Source organism: Bos taurus, chromosome 6 (genome assembly GCF_002263795.3).
Source record: "Bos taurus isolate L1 Dominette 01449 registration number 42190680 breed Hereford chromosome 6, ARS-UCD2.0, whole genome shotgun sequence".
Lineage (NCBI taxonomy): Eukaryota > Metazoa > Chordata > Mammalia > Artiodactyla > Bovidae > Bos > Bos taurus.
The window spans coordinates 88,339,281-88,360,221 of NC_037333.1; the positions used below are offsets into that span (position 1 = coordinate 88,339,281).

The following is a 20,941-nucleotide window of genomic DNA, read 5'->3' on the forward strand; positions in this document are numbered from 1 at the left end:
GCGTGCATGCATGCTCAGTCACTCAGTTGTGCCCAACTCTTTGCGGCTCATGGACTGTAGCCTACTTTGTCCAGTAGGCTCCTTTGTCCATGGAATTTTCCAGGCAAGAATACTGGAGTGTGTTGCCATTTCCTACTTCAGGGGATCTTCCTGACTCAGGGATCGAACCCATGTCTCCTGCGTCTCCTGCTTTGGCAGGAGGATTCTTTACCACTAGCGCCACCTAGGAAGCCAAAATTAATATAGGATTATACTTGAAGACCAAACAGCACTTCCATTACAAGGGAAAGATAAAGATAGCCTATATTACTTTTATTCAGCATTTTGGGAGTATTCGAAACTGATGCAATAAGAAAAGAAAAACCACAGATGTACATACTAAAAAAGAGAAGACAATCATTATTGGACTCAATATAGCATTTGAGTCAAAAAAAAAAACTGACTTAGACGAATTAAGTTCAGTGGCCATATACACAAAGATGAAAATATTAAAATCAATATGTTCCTAGACTCCAAAAATAACTAAATTAGAAAGGGTAACAGAAGAAAAAATACCATTCAAGATAGCAATAAGAACTATAAATAATTTGGAATAAACTCCACAACAAATGTGTAAAACTTACATGAAAACTGTAAACTTTTATTAAACATAGACAAAGGACCTGAAAAATACAGGCATGCTATATTTTCAAGATAGGAATGTTTCATACTATACATCTATCTCTCCTCAAATTAATCCAAATTTCAATGTATTTCAATCAAAATCTCAATAGGCATATTCAATGACAATTTACAAAAGCCATCTGACAAGTTAAACACACAATATCCCAAATTCTTGAAGATCAATATGGAAGAATTGCCTCTAAGACATGTTAACACATTAGGCTGAACCACAGAAATCATATTTTTGATGACTTGTGATGTACAAAAAACAATTTCAAAAGGTGCAACCTAACAGCTAAAATTGATATGGACATATGAATAAAACAAATAGCTGTTAGGAATTTGGGGATGTTAAAACACTTCAACTCCCCCCACTCTTACTACCCACAAATTCCTTTTAAAGTGGTAAGAAACAGATATGAGTCCACTGAAGTATTTAATACTAATAAAGCTTTGTCAAAGAGCAACAGAGCTGTCTATTTCTCACCCCAGTTAAATCTACCCAGGTACATACCAAAAGCTGAAAGGGAAGGTGGAAAAAAGTAGGGGAGAAAAGTTCCTGCAAACAATCCTGTACAGAGAAGGATATATAAGGTGAAACCTAAAAGATGAGAAGCAATGAAGGGCCAAGTGAAGACCATCCTGGAAAGAAAGTAAATAGACCCCAAGTGAGAAAGTCCACATGTTCTAAGAAAAAGGTCAGTGTGATTAGAATGCACTGAAAGTGATACAAAATGAGGCTAGAACAACAAGGAGTAGGCATATAAAACCTTACAGCCAAGTTAGAAGTTTGGGCTTTAAGAGCAATGAGAAGTCAAATGATAATTTACATTTCAGAAAGACTAGCCTAAATGTTGCATGAATAATAAGTGAAATATGGTAGACAAGAGAAGAGAGCAAGATCAAACTAGGAAGCCGCTATATGAAGTCTAAGTAAGAAAACAGCAAGTGCCAAGGTAATGGCAACAAAGGTGGAGTGTGGTAGGAAGTTTCAAGGTATAATTTGGAGGTCTTATGTCCAATACCCTTTCCCTTCCCATTCTCCTACATCACCTTTTTGGCAACAGAAACAGTCACTTTGGGAAACCATTTCATGAGGTTCAAGTGGGAACAACCTCTCCTTGTCCACATCTTAGATGGAGTGGAAAAGACATGATGGAGGTCTGAACAAAACTCTTCTTCCATAGTTGAAGTTGCTGGTTCAGGAATGGACATGTGACCCAAGCAAGGCCAAAAAGATTATTTCAGGAACCAGGAGTGACTTTTTTTCTTATATTGCTAGCCATAAGAACAATGTAATCCTAAAATTATATAAGACGTTAATTATCTTCAATATCCACATTCCCTTTTTTCTTTTAGTAAAACACTTCTCCCACAAGTTATATCTGGGTATAATGGACACAGAGCAAGAGCTAGGTCTTAGGTATAGATGCATAACTAAGCTCTGGCCACTAGGATATAACATGAAGTTATGTTTGCAATTTCTTGGTCAATTCCTCAAAAGGAAGTTATCTGTGCTCATTTTTCTATTTCTTATTTCTCACAGGCTATGTATTAGTTTGCTAGGGCTGCCTTACAAAATATATAGACTGGGTGGCTTGAACAACAGCAGTTTATTTTCTCACAGTTATTAAAACTAGAAGTCCAAGATCAAGGTGCCAGTAGGCCTCTGAGGCCTCTCTCCTTAGCTTAGAGATGGCCATCTCACTGTGTCCTCACATGGCCTTTCTCTGCATGCACACATCCCTGGGGTCTCTTTTTATGTCCACACTTCTTCTTATAAGGATGCCTGTCAGACTGGATTAGAGAACATCCACATGACCTGACTTAACTTTAATTACCTTTTTAAAGTTATATTCTTACATATAACCATATCCTGAGATACTGGGGGTTAGGGTTTCAGCATGAATTTTGAGGAAATACAATTCAGATAATAACAGGATGAAACATGAACATAATGCTGGTAAGCCAATGATCAGACCTTGTAGATGAAGTTAACACTCTAAGGCAGAGCTGTTCAATAAAACTTTCTGTGATGACAGAAACGTTCTAGACCTTCATTCTCCAATATGGTAGCCACAAATGCTCATTTAATTAAATAAGATTAAAAATCCAGACTGTCAGTCGTAGTAGCTACATTTCAAGCACGCACTAGCCATATGTGGCTAGTCATTACCATACTAGACAGCACAGGTTAAGTGATGGTATAACAAAAGATCAGAAACTTAAGCTACACAAAATGACCTGAAGATAGTGACTACCCCCAGGTTATCACATAATCTTCCTTGCTTGAACTTCATGTGTTTTGGAGTCTTTTTGTTCCAATAAGCTACCCTATACTGTAACTAATCAAAAAACTCTGATAAGGTTTAGAAGAACAGGTGGCAAGGAAGCATATTTCAGGCTGGGAACCTAGCAACCTCTGTTATGCAAAAGCAAAACCATTTTGTAAAACTCTTGCCTGCAATAATGAGTAAGGCAAATCACCTAACTACCAGGTATGAGGCTATAAGAAAAGCAGTTAGAAAAACTAAAAACACTGATGTGTTAGCTGTTTAATGAATGACTAGAAACAGCAACTCACCTATGAGTTTAAGCAGTTTGTAAGCAGAGATAGGGGAGAAGGCAATGGCACTCCACTCCAGTACTCTTGCCTGGAAAATCCCATGGGTGGCGGAGCCTGGTAGGCTGCAGTCCATGGAGTTGCTAAGAGTCGGACACGACTGAGCAACTTCACTTTCACTTTTCACTTTCATGCATTGGAGAAGGAAATGGCAGCCCACTCCAGTACTATTGCCTGGAGAATCCCAGGGATGGGGGAGCCTGGTTGGCTTCCATCTATGGGATCGCACAGAGTCAGACACGACTGAAGCGACTTAGCAGCAGCAGCAAGCAGAAATAGATATAAAAATAGTGCCACTGAGAGAAGATCTCTCTATAGCAAACTCTACCTGTAAGAGCCCAGTAATCTGGAGGTCTCTTGGGTTTGGGAAAGGCAAGTGTCTTGCAATTCCAAATACCACGAGTTAACTTTGTGACCTCAAAGATTCTTCGTCAGATATAGCAAAGATCAGGTAAAGAGTGCTGCTTTCCCACCTATGATGATTTTTGATGTGTCAAGTTGGTTAGGGAAAACTAAGAGGAAAGAAGGGCAACAGTCATTTTGTAAATACTTTCTCTCAGTTATTCAAACACTAGTCTAGGTGCTGCTCTTTGGGATTGCATGGGGGGATTTGCAGATATAGTTAAAGTCTCTAATAAGTTGATTGTTTTAAGCCAGAGTGATCACCTTTACTGAGCCTAAATTAGTCAGATGAGCTTGTAAAAGATTGGGTTCTTCCTGATGAGTGTGACTCCAAATACTAAGTCTATAACTGGTAACCCTTCGCTGGATATTTCTTTTCTAATTGCCTATGAACAACAGCTTCAGCATATATCTGTGGGTTCCAGCTTGGGTGAGCTCTTAACAAACTCCTTACCTTACAAATTTCATATTTGTTAGCCAGCCCTCAGAATTGTATAAGCCAATTCCTTGTATGCTCTTAATACCTACCTACCTACCTATCTACATACCTAACATATATAAATCTACTCATTCTGCCTCTCTGGTTAAACTGTGACTGATATGTCACCTGAGCTAAACATTTCAGATGCTCTCAAGGAAGCCAGGTAACACAGGGAGAAAGGAAAAAGTCTAGTAGAGAGAGGAGAATGAGCTGATTTCAAAAAATATAACAAAAAGAGATCTTCTGCTGTAGTTAGTATCACATGGTGCTAACTTAGAAATCAATTAAATAAATGTTTGAGTTTTACCATCAAACCACATTACTGGCCTATAAAACTCTATAACTGAAGTTTAAGTAACCCTGCAGCCTCTAAATGTATGCCAACTGGTATGGTGCTATAAAACTTTGCAATCTTAGGAATGTCACACTCTCAAATACCTACTACTTCAGATGCAGCAAAGGAGGATAACAAGAAAGAATCACCTAAGAACAAAGCCAAGGATACACACAATAGTCAAAAAGGCATTTCTCCTATAGAGCAAAACCAAGAATTTTATCAAGGATTTTACATAGCTGCCAGGGCAGTCTTCTGTCCAGAAGGATTTCATTATTACTATGGACCAATGACTGTGGTCTACCTATTCTTTTCTTCTCCGAAGAAGCTGTTATTATGATTATCCTGTTCCTACTCACCACTGTACAATGGGTTGAGCAAAAGAAGGATAGATAATGTTGTTTATTTTACAGACAACTGGACTGAATTAAGGAGAAAAGCATTATGCAGACATCCTACACTGACCTATATGTAGTTTCCAGCTAGGGCTCTGGATAGATTCTCTTGAGAAAGAAAACTACGCATTGGAAGAAAGGCTTGTACAACTGTTAAGTGGCCAGAAGTTTCAGTCTGGTACTCAAGAAGGTTTAAATCGGAGACATAAACTTGAGTCATTAGCAACTGCATATATAAAGACACAAAATGAGATAAAAACACCTAAAAAGTGAGCAGATACAAGACGAAAAGGTCCAGGAAGAGCAATGTGGTACCAAATAACCAAAGGATATACAATGAAGGAGGTAGGAGCAAGCAATAAGACCAAAAAAACCAGTTAGTAATGTAAAAACAGGAGAGGCTGGTATTACACCAGCAAAGAGAACAGTACTTTTTAAGAGACAAGGATTGGTCAACAGGGTCAAATGCTAATGAAACAATTAAATACTATATCCAAAACAAAATCCATGTATCTTTGGGGGAAAAATCAGAAATATCAAAAGAAACTATCTAAGAAATTTTGTTTAAATACTGGGGTAAAGAAGGTCTCTAGAAGTCATATTTCTAGAACAACTTATTACAAAAAAATAAAAAATTTTCTACATTGTAGAAATACAGTAAACTGATAGAGAATATGTGTAACAAATGACACCATGAAGGATTAATAGCCATAAATATAGATACAACCACATACCACTAAAAGAAAAAAAAACGCTAGAATAATAAGGATAAAAGAGGAAAATTTCAAAATAAATCCAAATAAAATATAACCATGAAAATTTGCTCAATGTCAACAGTAATAAGGAGAATGAAGACAAAACCAAAACACTAATTTTTATTTAACAGATTTTAAAAACTAAGATGATCAAATCCAGTATCATTCTTAAACATTTTTGAAAGAAGTAAAACGAGAGAATTTATCAAATGTAGTACGTGAATAACTTCTCACCCTCAAATTCCATTTCCAGGAATCCATTCCAAAGAAATACATTTGTAGTCAAAAATAATGTAAAAGGATGTTTGCTTCAACAATGTATAATATGTATAGCAATGTACTGAAACAGTCTAAATGTCTACCAACATAAAAGATCAAATAAACTACAAACAGCACACTATGAAACATTCATAAGTAAATGAGACCAAGTCAAATCTTAATATACTCTCAGACACACCCCTCAACACACACACCCACACTCACCCCTTCTCTCTCATTCACTTACTATCACCAAGAAAGAAACTAAAACATTTGACATACACCAAACTAGCAGTGTTTACTCTAAGCGCTGGATAAAACCTTTATGTGTTAGAAGACTCTATTTTTTTTAAAGTATGCAAGTATCACTAGTTCTTACAGCTAAATAAGTATGTAATCATTACATGAAAACATCTCCTTAACTGATATGTTCTAAGAATGATCACAAATGAAACACAGAAGACCAAATGTGTAACTGACAGCTCTGCTTTGTATAATAATTTGATTAATATACATGAAGAAAAAAGAATGCAAAGATGATTTCAAATAATAATGATTAATTCTGGAAAGAGGATTATAAGTGATTTTTGTATTTCTCAGATTTCTTTGATTTTGCCAAACTTTCAACAAATATCTGTAAGTTTCTACAAATATGTACACTTAATTATAGGAACTCAAAGCATCACTGACTCAATGGACATGAATTTGAGTAAACTCCAGGAGACAGTGGGGAACAGAGGAGTCTGGCGTGCTACAGTCAATAGGGCTGAAGAATTGGACACAACTTAGGAAATGAATTAAAACAATTATATAAACACTGTATTTAAAATCCAACTTAAAAGATATTTAACGTTACATTCTGCACTGTCCTGTAATTCAATTTTTCATATTTTTACACATCTCTACCTGTAGCAACCATAAGCATATTAGTATAGCTACCTCTTTTCTTACAAAATCTTCAAGGTCAAATTAGAATGGATGATTCTTTGGTGTAATTTAGTAGTCTTGGACACACTAAAAAAAGTCACATACAGATCTCATTGTTAAAAGAAAAAAAGAGCATAATACCAAGAATTAGTGAGTATTCTAAGAGACACACATAAAAGATATGGAGTCCACCCCACTGGTATGCAAAAACAGAACAATCTCTATAATGAAACCAATTCTAAAAGCAAACAGATACACTGAAAAATGTTAGACTTCCAGGTAATTACACAGGATTAAAAACATCCTCACAGTTTTTAATTATTATTAATTTTGTCTCAATGAGATTTAAATTTCATGAAGCTGGGAATAATGTCTCAGTGTTTCCAAAATCCTCATAATTCCTAAGTAGTTATGCTAGGTCTCAATAATGCATCTTAAAAAAAACTTAGAAAAATATACTAATAGCGATACCTATCTTCTAAAAACCATAAAAAACACAATTCCAACACTGTGCTAAGTTTTCATGTATGCAAGTTTAAAAGTTTTCCTAACTATAATGCATACAGCTATGATTTTAAATATGGCTAACTCATATTCACTGAGAAGGAAATGACTGAGACTATTACAACATAGACTAAAAACAGCCACACATAGCAGATACACAATAAATGTTCAGCAAGTAAAAGAATTAACTCCTATACTGAATCTCACACCAGAAAGAACTACACTAGAGGCTTTGCAACAGGACTAGTTTTGTTATTAACTTCATATAAAAAACAAGAGGGAAACGTGGCACAGAGAAGGAAAAAGACAATATTGGGGGTCAAAGACAGAATTGGAAATAGACCTGGTATAACACAAACATAAGATTTCCTTTTCTTCTCAGGTTTCAGGTTTAGGGCAATAGGAAAGAAAAGGAATAGAACTTCATGTTAATATTTTTTTATTCCAAATTCAAAACTGACAACACCAATTTTTCTACAGATCTCTCTGAAATATTTTTCACTCAAAGGTTCTTTAATTGAAAAACAATTCACAAGGAAAAACCAGACCAAGAATTAATTTTAGGACAGGTCTTTATTTCTTCACTTTTCTTTTTTTCTTTTCTGTTCTGTTCTTTTATTGGGGGCAGGGAGGATTAAAAAAATGGAAGATTAAATGAGAGTAAATGATAGCTTGAGAGGAGATTATGCCCTGCTAGAGATGCGTAGCTACAAACTAGTTTCATATACTTGCCATGTTTAGTCTATACTTTCAAATAATCTCAAGAAATGAGTTTACTTATTTTCAAAATTGAACTAACACTATCTAATACACCTCACATTTTCTTCACTTTGTGACTCTATGTGAGTTACTGGAGTAATGAGAATATAACTGTATAATCTGCAGTCCTCCTTGATCATGGACTCCATCCCCATCCAATCAGTTTTCAGCTCTCGCTCTAGAACTTGCCTAGTTTTGGTCATCATTTCATTTTCATGGTACAGCAGACAGAAATACATATAACCTATTTTGTGCAGTTGTACCTTATCATTATTTAAAATAAGAATTATGGCTTTGGTTATCTCCAAAACCTTATTCAATCTTGTTCAACATTATACTGCACTTTTACTGAAAAAGCAGGCTTTCTTTCAGACCATTTAATCAAAAAAGCTCATTTTTTACCTGACTCATATAACCCTATTTAACCTTTTTAATCTATTCTCAATAATCTTGTTGTCCATTTCCATCAGCACAATTCAACAATACCTGCATACTTTGAGACTTTATTATGTCAAAATTATTTATAAAAACAATAATATCGGCTCTATAAAGAATTCGTAAAGTACCGTGATCTTTACATTTTTTTCTACTTGACCCACTTTTATCTCTAGCTTCACCCTGAAAGAAACTTAAAAAGCCAACTCTAAAAAGATCAGGTAATGTTTATGAGTTTCACAGGATGACAGAAGTCAACCGAAGTTATGCTTTCAATAATTAGGTCTATATCGATTTTTTCACAGCATTATTGGGGAAGATAAAATTTCCAGCATGTCCCTTTTCAATAATTAAAACCCTAAATTACAAATCATGATAAAATAATACCTATAATGCTCCACAATTCCACTTGCACTTTGACTGGATAAAAATAGTTTCTAAAGACAAAAGAAAAAAAAAGTTAAGTAAAAACACTAAGTCAGAAAGGGTATTTTGCTTCTGTGTGGCAAGTGGATAGGTACAACTCTACCATAAAGGTAAGGTTCCAGGGACTAGAAGGAGTATTCATATTTATCTACCACCTTCTATTTCCTAATGACTTGTTTTTTCAAAAGGTGAAAGCTGAAAGAAGTCAGATTTGGCATAGGCTACCATGGATGTTGGTGCCCCCTATCGGTCCTAACAAAAATATAAGTAGTATCAGTAGGCAGTAATTCACATATCATTATGAAGTGAAAATTCCTTCTCATCTATAATAAAGTATGGAAAAATTACAAGGAAGCTCATTACATCCACATTTCCTAACCCACTAAATTATCCTTACAAAAATGCAGAAAAAACTACAGAGTGCAAACACACTGTTTCAAGGACCTGAAAATCGACCTCCTAGTCAACAGCTGGTTGACTTTGGATGTCAGTAGAAGCAAACTAGCGAATAGTCCAGTCAATTTCTGGGAGTCAAAACATACTGCTTTGATGATTATTCCACATTGAAAATTTTAAAATACTAACTCCAATTAAGTTGGTGAAGTTAATGACGAGACTAAACTGAATAATTATAATCTAATAAAAGCATCTGACAGGGGTCCACCATAAATAGTTGCAACCAAGTTCTATAACCTTAAGACTTAAGATTTGAGGTCCCAAATATTTCCAGAGTAAGCGACTAAAGAAGATATATTTACAAACTATTTTTACTTCAGAGATCCGACTTCACCAAAACCTGACACAGGTATAACACACATGGTATAGTACGGTAGAATACAGTAGAGGTATAGAGATGCAGAAGACAAGGGTTTCTGTCTTCAGATCTGACAGAACACAGCAGACTAGATACAAGCGTTTCATCAATTAAAAGGCAAAATATAAGGATTTAAGAGGAGAGTAGGCATAGTGTTAATTAACCAGGAAAACAAATAAATTTTGGATCTCCTACTTCACAACACAATTATGCCTTCTTCATTACCACATTACCTTAGAAACAAGTTTCCCAATTCTAAACAATCCATATAAATGCTTGCCTAATTTCCTACAACCACTGAAGTAAGAATGTTTCAGGAGGGAGGGAAGTCAAATGCTTCTCTGAATATGGTATCTAATGGAAGTTTTACACACATACTATAGGTGAAGGGAAGAAAAGAAAAAAAAAAAAAATATATATATATATATATAAGCACCTTCAACAAAATCTTGAGTTTATTTAACTCCAAGGTATTCTTAGCTTATCCAGACCCCAACTTAACATCTCCTATTTAAAAGGAATTTTTTTTCTTAGCTTAATAAAGATAACCTTGAAATGTTTAAGTCTTAAAAGGCAGGGAGAAGCAAAAGATTGCCAGTAGAGGAGGTGGTTTTCACTATAAAGCTTCATTATGTTAACTGCTAATTCTAAATGGTGAAAATGTGAATATACTTATCTGTGCTCTCTGTATTTCTCCTCCCAACCCACCAACTTTATAGAACAAGAAAAGCAATGTTCAGGGTAGGTAATTTGTCTTCAGTGACTACCTTACTACCAAAAAGTATCCTCCCCTATGTCATCTGAATTTATTTTAACTTTAGCTGATATGTCAACATCAGATAAAGTTGTACTCAACATCATACAGCATAACAGAGCATGTCAATATATGAATGAATAGGCAGGCTTTGAATCAAAGGTTAAGTTCCACTTTGCCACTTAGCAGCTATGTGGCCCTGATGAAGTTACCTAAAACCCTTCTAACCCTGTATCTTTGCATTTTAAATGAATATGATGAATATCCCCTCCCAACATTTGTATATCTCTCATACTTTATTCGGGATATACATTTAACCATTTGCTTTCACTCTCATACTTCCTCAAACTTTTATTTAATCATTGGTGCATTTTAAATCAGTGTGTCTTAAAATAGTTTTGCTCACTGTTACTTACTTAATACAGCAAAATTCCTCCTATATAATAGAAACTACAAACATTTATGAATAATGAAACAAATATGATGACATCATAGCACTATGGTGAAAATGGGAATATATGAAAACTAAATTCACTCATTTAATTCTCAAAACAATGCTGTAAGGTAGAATCTACTATTATCATCATTTAAATATGAGGAAACCGGAGTGACATTAGGTAACTTGCCCAAGATTACAAATGTGTGTGATGGATCAAGGGTATGAATTCAAGCTCCATTCCTGCCCTTAACCATTACATTAGACTGGTACTGAATAATAGTTTGTATTATGCTTTCAAAATGTAAATCTCCCTAAGGTACTCGATTTGATAAATATAAATCTATCTTTAGGTACTTATCAGGCAATCAACAATCAATGTCTTGGTTTAAATGGCTTTCCCTTAATACCTATGAGCTCACTATTACTAAGAGAAGTAATTAAGTAATTGAACGATGTTAAAATCCAAATTTCAGTTATTGGACAGCCATGGATCCAAGAAGGAAGGAACTCTATACCTACTCTTGGTTTCCTAAATGAATTCTGGATCTTCCTTAGTTATTAGTTACTCACTGAAAAAAATTTTTATTAAGTACTATGCTCAAGCAGAATAGGATACAAGATTAATTATAACAGAACCACTGTCTCAAAGATCTTACCATCTTATTTATAAATACTGCTTTGTCAATTAAGAGGTGAAACAGGGCAACAGATAAGCTTCTATGGGCTAATCTGGGATTCTACCATAACAACAGAGGAACCTGGCATTTTTCTATGAAAAAACTAACAACAAAAAAAAAGATTTGGAATTGAACTTGAGGAAACGTAATCTACTTCTGAAACAACCCTAGGTCTTTGATGTCTGTCTATAAACAGATGCTCCCTGGCCTTGCAAATCCTTTCAAAAGTGAATGAATAAGTTAAGTCCTAACTTATTTACTGGGCTCCCTTTGTATGAAATAGCTTCACTAGGTTTGTTACTTAAATTTAAAACCTCAAATTACCTACCAAATATAGATGGAATTCTGATCAACTCCTACTGTATTAAATTTTATGCATCTTTAACAAAAATGTTAACTTTTGAACATGAGTTCTACCTTTAATAGCAAGCTATTAAAGGCATCAGTGTCTGCTTTAGCAAACACTGATGCCATTCAATTACATTTAAAAATAGGTTCAACAGAATGTAATGTTGTTTATGAAATGGAGTATCAACTCCTGCAATTTCCGTATTTTTTTCTTACACTATTCAAATTAAACTATTTAATTCATTTAATCCACTAGTCAGTAAAGAAGTGCATCAGAGTTTTTATGTTAGGAAATACATTTCCATCTATTTTCCATATTGGTCAGTCACTCATTGAAAGCTGAGAGAATTATTATAATTTTCAATTTTTGATCTAAGGTTTTGCATCAGATTGGGGAGGTGGGTAAAGGAATATCTGAAGTTGCACAAATTATCTGCAACATGGTTATCCTATTCTGAAATACTGAAGAGAAAATCCAATTCTCAATAACCTACACTAACATTTAGAAAAAGTTAGATTCTTTTTCTTAAACATTCAAATAAAGCTTTTATTTAAATTGAATCTCCTTTCCTTCCAATGTTCCCTCTTTCAGAAAATATACAAAATATCCTGCTAGCATTTCATCAAAGTACACATAGATATTTTTTGTTATATTACCCTCCACTTTTTCAAGTTAAATAACTGCAAAACCATAACCTTTTGATGATTTTTATCTGAAGGAGAATCTCAAAGATGCAATCCATATTTTTCATCGTGTAGCAATAACAGGATGACTTAGAGAAAGGACTTAAGTACAACTATCAGCCATTAAGATTTCCTAGCTTTGTAAAGTTAAAGTTCTGCTGACATGTCGATAAAATGGTAGTAAAACGAAAAACACTGCGCAACTCATCCATTTAGCTTATAGAGTACAGATAAATAAATAAAGCTAATCAAGGATGGAGGCAGGTGCAGAGACATACCGTACTTCTCTTTGCTTATCCTTCATCATGTACCTATATAGACTTATTTTTAATAGTTGTGCTTTCTTCCACTTATTTTTCCTGACTCATCTCCATAACAAATGACAAACCCATTGTTTATACTGCTGGACAGAAGACAGAATAAAGCATATTAAAAATAAAGAAAACACTTCTCTAACTGATCAGTCAACATATATCACTATCTTCCAAGGAAAACCAAACCCAACTTACAAAACTAACACCACTATAAGCTTGAGCCTATTCTACATGATTTAATGAATTACTAAGTTTTGCTTATTAAGCCAAATTCCAATGGACAGAACTATCTAGATATGTAAAGTTTAGAGACAAATAATATTTCAGTAAGTACTGCACTCAACTTGATATTAAGTTCCAAACCAGAGCTTGACATTTTGTTAGAGAATTTAAAATTTTAATAAAATATGGGTATTTTGCACAAGCTGTTTGACTGTGTTGGCTTGCAACGGACTGCCTATTTTTTGAAAGAGGTCAGGAGGGGGATACAGGGACTAAACTGTCATGAAAAGTATACTGGTCTGAATCATCACAAAACTTTGATTTCCACTTTTGTTGCTACCATCACTGTCAGTTGCCTCTAAAAAAAAAAAAAAAAATGTTATCCTCATTTTTAAAATAAGAAGGTTGGATGAGATTATTTCTAAAATGTTTTCTCGTCTCTGTAAAAATAATGCAATTGAAGAGTTCTAACTACCATAACAGATTTTACTGGAAATAAGGATCCTGTTCCATCCTTTTTTCACTGTTTCATATGCAAGTTGAGCTATACACTATTCTGAAACATTCAACTAGGTCAATACAAAATCTATCAATACAAACCTACCCTTAGAATTCAGTAGGCTAAACAGGAATAGTAGCAAGTGCCCATTTTTTTGGTATACATACTTCCAACGATTACATCTCTTCAGATATAACTTCATTCAGTTTGAGGTAAAAGAGAATCTATTCTTCTACTAATAGACAAGTCTCAAATTCTTCAAAAGGTTATTTCTTTATTTGAAATTAGGGAACCCAACTTCCAATAATGCAATTTTCAAAAAATTGTATCAAAATAAGCCTTGTATCAAAATAAGCTATTTGTGGAAGAGAATAAATGGCAAGTGGTACTTTTATATAATTTAGTTGTTCTCTCTTATAACTAAATTTATAATCAGCCTTTAAAAAGCGGTTTTCCTTCTGTTGCCTTAAGTTACAACTTCTTTCTTCAGATCGAGATTTTCTAGCTTCCATTTCAGGAAGCAGACAAGAGAGTTACAAAAGACCTGCTAACTAGTAAGGCCAACTCTTAGCTTGTTCTCAGTATGATATGTTTTACTGAGCTTTTGGTTAAATGCCTTCTTTGAAGAATGAGGGCCTGCAACGCCGCCTGTCTGTGAACCCAGGAAAAATTATAAACAGTTATGAAACCAGATCACTAGGACAGACCAAGAGGCCTTCTTCCTATTCCAACTCACCACAACCAAGCCTGGCTCCCAAGCAGCCTCTTAGGCTGCTCCACATTCTGTGAAAAGCAACAGGGCCTAGCTTAATTCTTCCTCACCAAGGAAGCATTTGAAAATGTATGAGTATGTACATGTAAGGATCAAATACATTTTTCATCCACTGAGTCATATATCAATGTAAATGGATATAAGATCCGTTCATCCAAAATCTTTGAGAGATCGAGGAAGTGAAGGTGACTTCAGCAGCCACAATTATGGGGGGGGGGGTGGGGGGTGGAGGGGCGGTGGGAACCTGCAGCAGAACAGTATGGAAAAGTACAGCTTCTCACGTGTCTCTCACATACACAAACACTGAGCTCTCAGTCCATTACAAGCTTGCCTCCCCCTCAAACTGCTCCCCTCCACCTCACTAGTGGGAGAAATCTACCAACCTCCTAATCGTTCCCCAAGAGACTCTCCTACCTATTATCTTACCCCTCCCGCTTTGGTCCCGCCCCCGCCCCAGGAGTAACAGGGCCCTACTGGCCTGAGGCCGACCCCGCCGAGTGTGCACACAGTGAATCTAACCAATTCCTTCCACCCCTAACCGTGTGAACCATGCCAGGGTAACGTGCTGTGCAGCAACTCTGTGGACTCTGCGGTCCTCCCACCCCCACGTGTCAGCTACCCTCCCCCACATGTCCACACCTCACGATTTCGGCCCGGGAAAGAAAGCGAGCGGTGTAAAGCCTAGCCCCGAAGACAGATCAAGCCCACAGGAATCTGTCCCCTCGCAAGTCCCCTCCCACCTTTGGCCCCGACCCTTTACACTCCCTTCCTCCCTTCTTCCTTTGAAAGCAGGCCCTTGCCTCAGAAACCTCTTCTTCCTCGTCGTCGTCGTCCTCTTCTTCCTCGCTGTTGTTGCTGCTGGTGCCGCCGCCACCTCCTCCTCCGCCGCCGCCGCCGCCTCCACCGCCGCCGCTGTTGTCGCTGTCGCTGCTGCTTTCGCTGCTGCTGGGGGGTCGGCAAGTCCGGTTACGCTTGGCCTTGTGGTGCTGCTGCTGCGGCGGCTTCTTCTTCAAGAGCAGGTCGCAGACTCGCACCATCCCACGAGGAGACGAGGCCGAGCGAGCCCCGCTGCCGCCGCCAATGCTGCTGCCGACCTCCGCGGCTGCCGCCGCCGCCGCCGCCGCCGCCGCCGCGGGGGGGCCCGCCACCGCCGCCACCGCCGGGGGGCTCCCTTCTCCCTCAGCCGCCGCCGCTGCCGCCGCCACCGGAACCGTCGCCTTCTCCATCTCCGGGGAAAGAGGGAGGGCGCGGACGGGGGAGGGGCGTGGGGGCTACGCTCTACCGCGACTTCGGCCGCACCGGGGCCGACACAGCGTTCGGTGCCGCCTTCGCCGCCACCGCCTCGGTCACCTCTACTGCCGCCGCCGCCGCCGCCGCTCCGCCAGCTCTCACCTCGTCTCGCGATACTAAGGGCGGGGAGCCTGACGATGGGAGGGAGGGAGAGGGAGGGAGCGTGAGGGAGCAAGCTGGGGGTGGGGGAAGCGAAGAGGGAGACCCGGGTGCCCGGAGATCTAGCAGAGGGGAGACTACCGAGAATCGGGGGAAGTGTGCCTAGGGCGACTTCCGATGGGGGGTACGGCGGGGACAGAGGAGGGCCGCGGTGACTGCCGTAGCGCCCGCTAGCACCCGGATCGCTTCTCTTTCCTCGCTATTTCCCCCACACACAGCCCTTCAGACCTCCCTTCTTCCTTCCTCGCTGGTGTCTAGAACGCAGCTGCAGGCGGAAGTACAAGTGACGCCATCAGCCGTCGCCTGAGTGGTGGCGCGCGGGTGGCCGAAAGACGAAAGTGAGACTTAGAGGGCCGGGTCTCCGGCCTTCGCGAGCGGGCGGTGCTGCGGTGCATGGGGCGGGCGGCTGAGCGGGAGGGCTGGAGCGGAGCAGCCCGGGCCGGGTGGGAGCGGGTACGGAAGCTCGGGCCAGACGCTTTGTTAGCAGGAGGCCCGGACAGCCTGATCCGGAAGGTGGGGCCTGGTTCTGGACTGCCGTACGTAGTTTCGTTCCTGGCCATTTTTTCCACCGCCAAATGGTGAGTTAGGGCTTTGGATCTTGAGAGCTGGCGTAGTATAAAGGAAAGAGCCCCTTTTGCCTCAGTTTGAGTCTTGGATCATAGACTTCCTGAAACTGAGTTTACACTTGTGTTAACCAACATAAGGAGTTCGATTAGGTGATGTCTGAGATCACTGCAACTCTATAAAGTTTCCTCTAAAGGGCTGAAGACAGGAGAAGGAAGCAGGATCTGTGTCTGACTTTGCAGACGTTTTAGTGAATGACCCCGATTTAGTCCTTCCGCTCCATCACCTCGGCTTTTCACTTCTCTGTGAAGTAAGCATCATAAGTAATCATCCTTGTCTGTGGATCTCTTGGAAGGAATATTGTGATAGGGGTTGTGAGTTCATTTGTGGATGTCTGAAGAACTTGGAGGACTTTTGAAATAATAGCGTAGCTTATTGAACTCAATTATCCCTTTCAGGTTCAATAAGGGCACAGCAGCATAAGGAAAATGAAGGAAATATCAAAGACAGATGTACTGGCACAAGATAAAAAGTATGCCTCAGCTGACATAGTTGCCATTTTAAGACTGCTAAGTTTAGCTGAATGTGCCTGAATTTTTTTAGCATTTTTTTTTTCTTTTTAGCATTGGCATACCATATGAAATGTGGGCAGTTGCCAGTAGTCTGCAGAGTACTATGGCAGAATTGGCAATGACTGAATCGATTCATTCAAGAAAAAATTCATCATGTGCCTACTATGTGCATAGTTTCTAAAATCTAAGTCTCTGCTTCCAGGGGCTTTGCAGTGAAATAAGTGTTATAGTAAATACACAGAGAGTGCTAGCCATCTGCCTGTTCCTCTTGTACAGTGGTTGCTAAGTGCAGAACAGTATTGTGCAGCTAAGGTGCTCAGTCGTGTCTGACTCTTTGCGACCCCATGGACTGTAGCTCACCAGGCTCCTCTGTCCATGAGGATTCTCCATGCAAGAACACTGGGGTGGGTTGCCATGCCCTCCTCCAGGGGATCTTCCCAACCCAGGGATCGAGGTCTCCCGCATTACAGCTGTATTCTTTACCTTCTGAGCACCAGGGAAGCCCAGAACATTGTATATCTTAACACTACAGATTTAAGTCATAACCTCAGGTGGATTCCTCCCTCCTACTTGTATATTCTGAAGCACCTTTTTCATCCTACCCACTAGAATACTTTTGCAGTCTTTAAATCCCAGCCACATAGAATTATGTAACTTGAGCAAGCTTCACAAGAAGGCTGATGCTATTCGACAAAAATGCCTTCAATTTGCCAAATGCTAGAAACTTAGGTACTTAACAAATCTTTCCTTTCCTCCAATATCAGTGGAATGACACACTCCCTGCTCTTACATAAGATGAATTGTCCATCTGTTCTCTAGTTCCAATCCCGTATTTCTCTTTTATCTTTTCTGTCTTCAGGCTTCTACAATTGTCCTTCCACTCTATCTCCTTTCCTCCACAACCAAGCTTTAAAAAGTACTCTACGTTCAGTGTCTCTTTTTATTATCTGAATCTCATTTATTAACTCTCTGCAGTCTAATTTCTGCATCTATCACACTATCAAAAATACTCTAATCCCATTATTTAGAAGAAAATGAATTCTTATCTTTTATATAATAAGGAAATAATTTATTGGAACTTGTAGAATAAGATTGAACCTACTGAAATGGACAAAGCCTCTGGAGTGACTTTCTATTATTTTTATCTAGCATTTTTTTTTTCCTTTTAGAACCTTGTAGCAGAGTCATTCATGAAACTTATTTATTCTTGGAGATACAGCTAGACTAATTATCCCAACTTCCCTTTAGTTAGTTGTGGTCTTGTAATTGACTTTTAGCCTGTGAAATGTAAGTGGAAGTGATGTGCTCATTTCCAGGCTTAATGAAGTCCTTGCATCCTCACTCTTTCTCCATCAACTTGAAGCTAGTGAGTATGTTGAAGATGCCAGAGCCAGAGAAAGATCATGAGTGGCTAAATTACTACTTGGAATATAGATATTTCCAAATTAGAAACACTCCTTTTTGGACTTCTTGTATGAGAGAAAATTGAGATTTGAGAATTCAGATGTTCCAGAGCTTGAATGACCATGACTAACCCAGAAATTGGTACTGGAAGTGGAGTACTGCTAAAACAGTAACCTAAAATATGTTACATTGCCTTGGTGATGTAGCAGATGTTAGAGATACTGGCATCAGAGAACGGAAGGACACCCATGTTTTGCAGTGGCAAAAGAGGTGTTTAAACAGTTACCCATGATAATTTAAAAGCATATTATCCACCTATTGAGATTGTGACCCAGTAGAGTCTCAATAGGAGGAAATAGTTGAAAAGAGTCAAAGTAATACTGTATTTTGAGTTTTACTTTTAGTAAGATATTACTAAACAGATAAGCTCAGAAAACAGTTGCAGAAATGAACATGCATAAAAGTATTTGGAAAGATTGGAAAAGCAGAGTTTTTCTAGACCTTGAAGAGTAAAATATAAAGCTAGAAGAGGCCTTGAGTACAGTCCTGTCAAGATTTAGTCCTGGAACAAAGATCAGATCAAGACTTTGGCCTTTCCATCCAAGACCATTATTTTAGATGGTCTCAAGATAGCTGGGATGATGTTCTTGCAAAACTGACATGGGGGCAAGGAAATGAAGTAAATCATTTTTGAGAATTACATAAGCAAGAACTTTGGGTGTAGTTACTGGAAGCAAATAGATGATAGGACTAAACTTTTGAAGGAATTTTACCACTAATCAAATCATGAACCCAATTCAAGTTTGCTCACTTGAGGGAACTGTTCAACCCCAAATTTGCATAAGTAGAAAATAGGACATAAATGCTTTATAGCTCCCCAGTATTCACATAGGATGTGGCCATGGAGAATAATGGACAAAGAACATTTCAGAGGCCCATATGAGGCCATATAGAAGACAGAGGGCACATGTTTCTCTCCGAAACTAAGTTGAGATCTCATCAAAATTTCCTCCACTCTCAGGGGAGATGGATCAGAAAATTCCTGCTCAATATTTCATCCTTTTTATATATCTATATTGCCTGGTGTCTCACAGTTTTCTCTTTTTCCAGTGAGAGCATATTCTAGTTACCTGTTTCTGCTCTACCACTGTATATTTTGGTCCTGTTTGTTGTGATCAGACAACTGTGTAGATCACAACAAACTGTGGAAAACTTAGAGGTGGAAATACCAGACCATCTTACTTGCCTCCTGAGAAACTTTCATGCAAGTCAAGAAGCAACAGTTACAATGGGACACAGAACAATGGACTGTTTGAAAACTGGGAAAGAAGTATGTCAAGGCTGTATATCATCATCCTGTTTATTTAACTTATATGCAGAGTACATGATGTGAATCACAAGTTAGAATCAAAATTGCCAGGAGAAATATCAACAACCCCATATATGCAGATAATACCACTCTAATGGCAGAAAGCAAGGAGGAACTAAAGAGCCTCTTGATGAGGGTGAAGGAGGAGAGTGAAAAAGCTGGCTTAAAATTCAACATTCAAAAAACTACAATCATGGCATCTGGTCCCATCACTTCATGGCAAATAGAAGGAGGAAAAATGGAAACAGTGGCAGATTTTATTTTCTTGGGCTCCAAAATCACTGCAGATGGTGACTGCAGTCATGAAATTAAAAGATGCGTGCTCCTTGGAAGAAAAGCTATGACAAACCTTGACAGTGTATTAAAAAACAGGGACATCACTTTACCATCAAAATTGTGTATAAGAGCAAAGCTATGGTTTTTCCAGTAATCTTGTACAGATGTAAGAGTTGGACCATCAAGAAGGCTTTGATGCTTCTTGATGCTTGAAGCATTGATGCTTTGAATTGTGGTGCTGGAGAAGACTCTTGAGAGTCCCGTGGACTGCAAGGAGATCAAACCAGTTGATCCTAAAGTAAATCAACCCTGAATATTCATGGAAAGGACTGATGCTAAAGTTGAAGTTCCAGTACTTTGACCACCTGATGCAAAGAGCTGATTCACTGGAAAAGACCTTGATGCTGCGAAAGATTGAGGGCAGGAGGACAAGGGTGTAACAGAGGATGAGATGGTTGGATGGCATCACTGACTGAAAGACATGAGTCTGAACAAACTCCAGGAGTTAGTGAAGGACATGGAAGCCTGGCATGCTGCAATCCACGGGGTTGTAAAGAGTTGGACACGGCCTTGCGACCAAACAACAACAAAACCGTACATCGTTTCCTGGAACTTGGGGTGATATTAGAGATAACTTCTGCATTTAATTCATAGGTTGCATCTAGACCTTAAGAAAAGGACTGCACATTACCTAAAAACTAGACTTTAAGCCTGACCTAGTAACTAGATAGAACTTTTAGATTGTCTTTATTAGGATAGGATGTGTTCTTTGTGTGGGAAGAGAGATAAAATATAGTAGATATTTAGTTATTAGAATAGTGA

The 20,941-nt window shown here is 38.3% G+C and overlaps 1 protein-coding gene across 8 annotated transcripts in view; it reads right to left on the minus strand.

The window, feature by feature from the left end:
- The window catches only part of ANKRD17 (ankyrin repeat domain 17), a 167,280-nt gene extending 151,387 nt beyond the window's left edge, over positions 1-15,893 (minus strand). For 7 of the 8 annotated variants that reach the window (XM_005208081.5, XM_015471681.3, XM_024993131.2 and 4 more), the window contains exon 1: positions 15,286-15,893. In XM_005208081.5, coding sequence (XP_005208138.2) covers positions 15,286-15,711 — 426 coding nt within the window. In that variant the 5' untranslated portion in view covers positions 15,712-15,893. 8 annotated transcript variants of the gene reach the window in all.
- Positions 15,894-20,941: the final 5,048 nt, after the last annotated feature.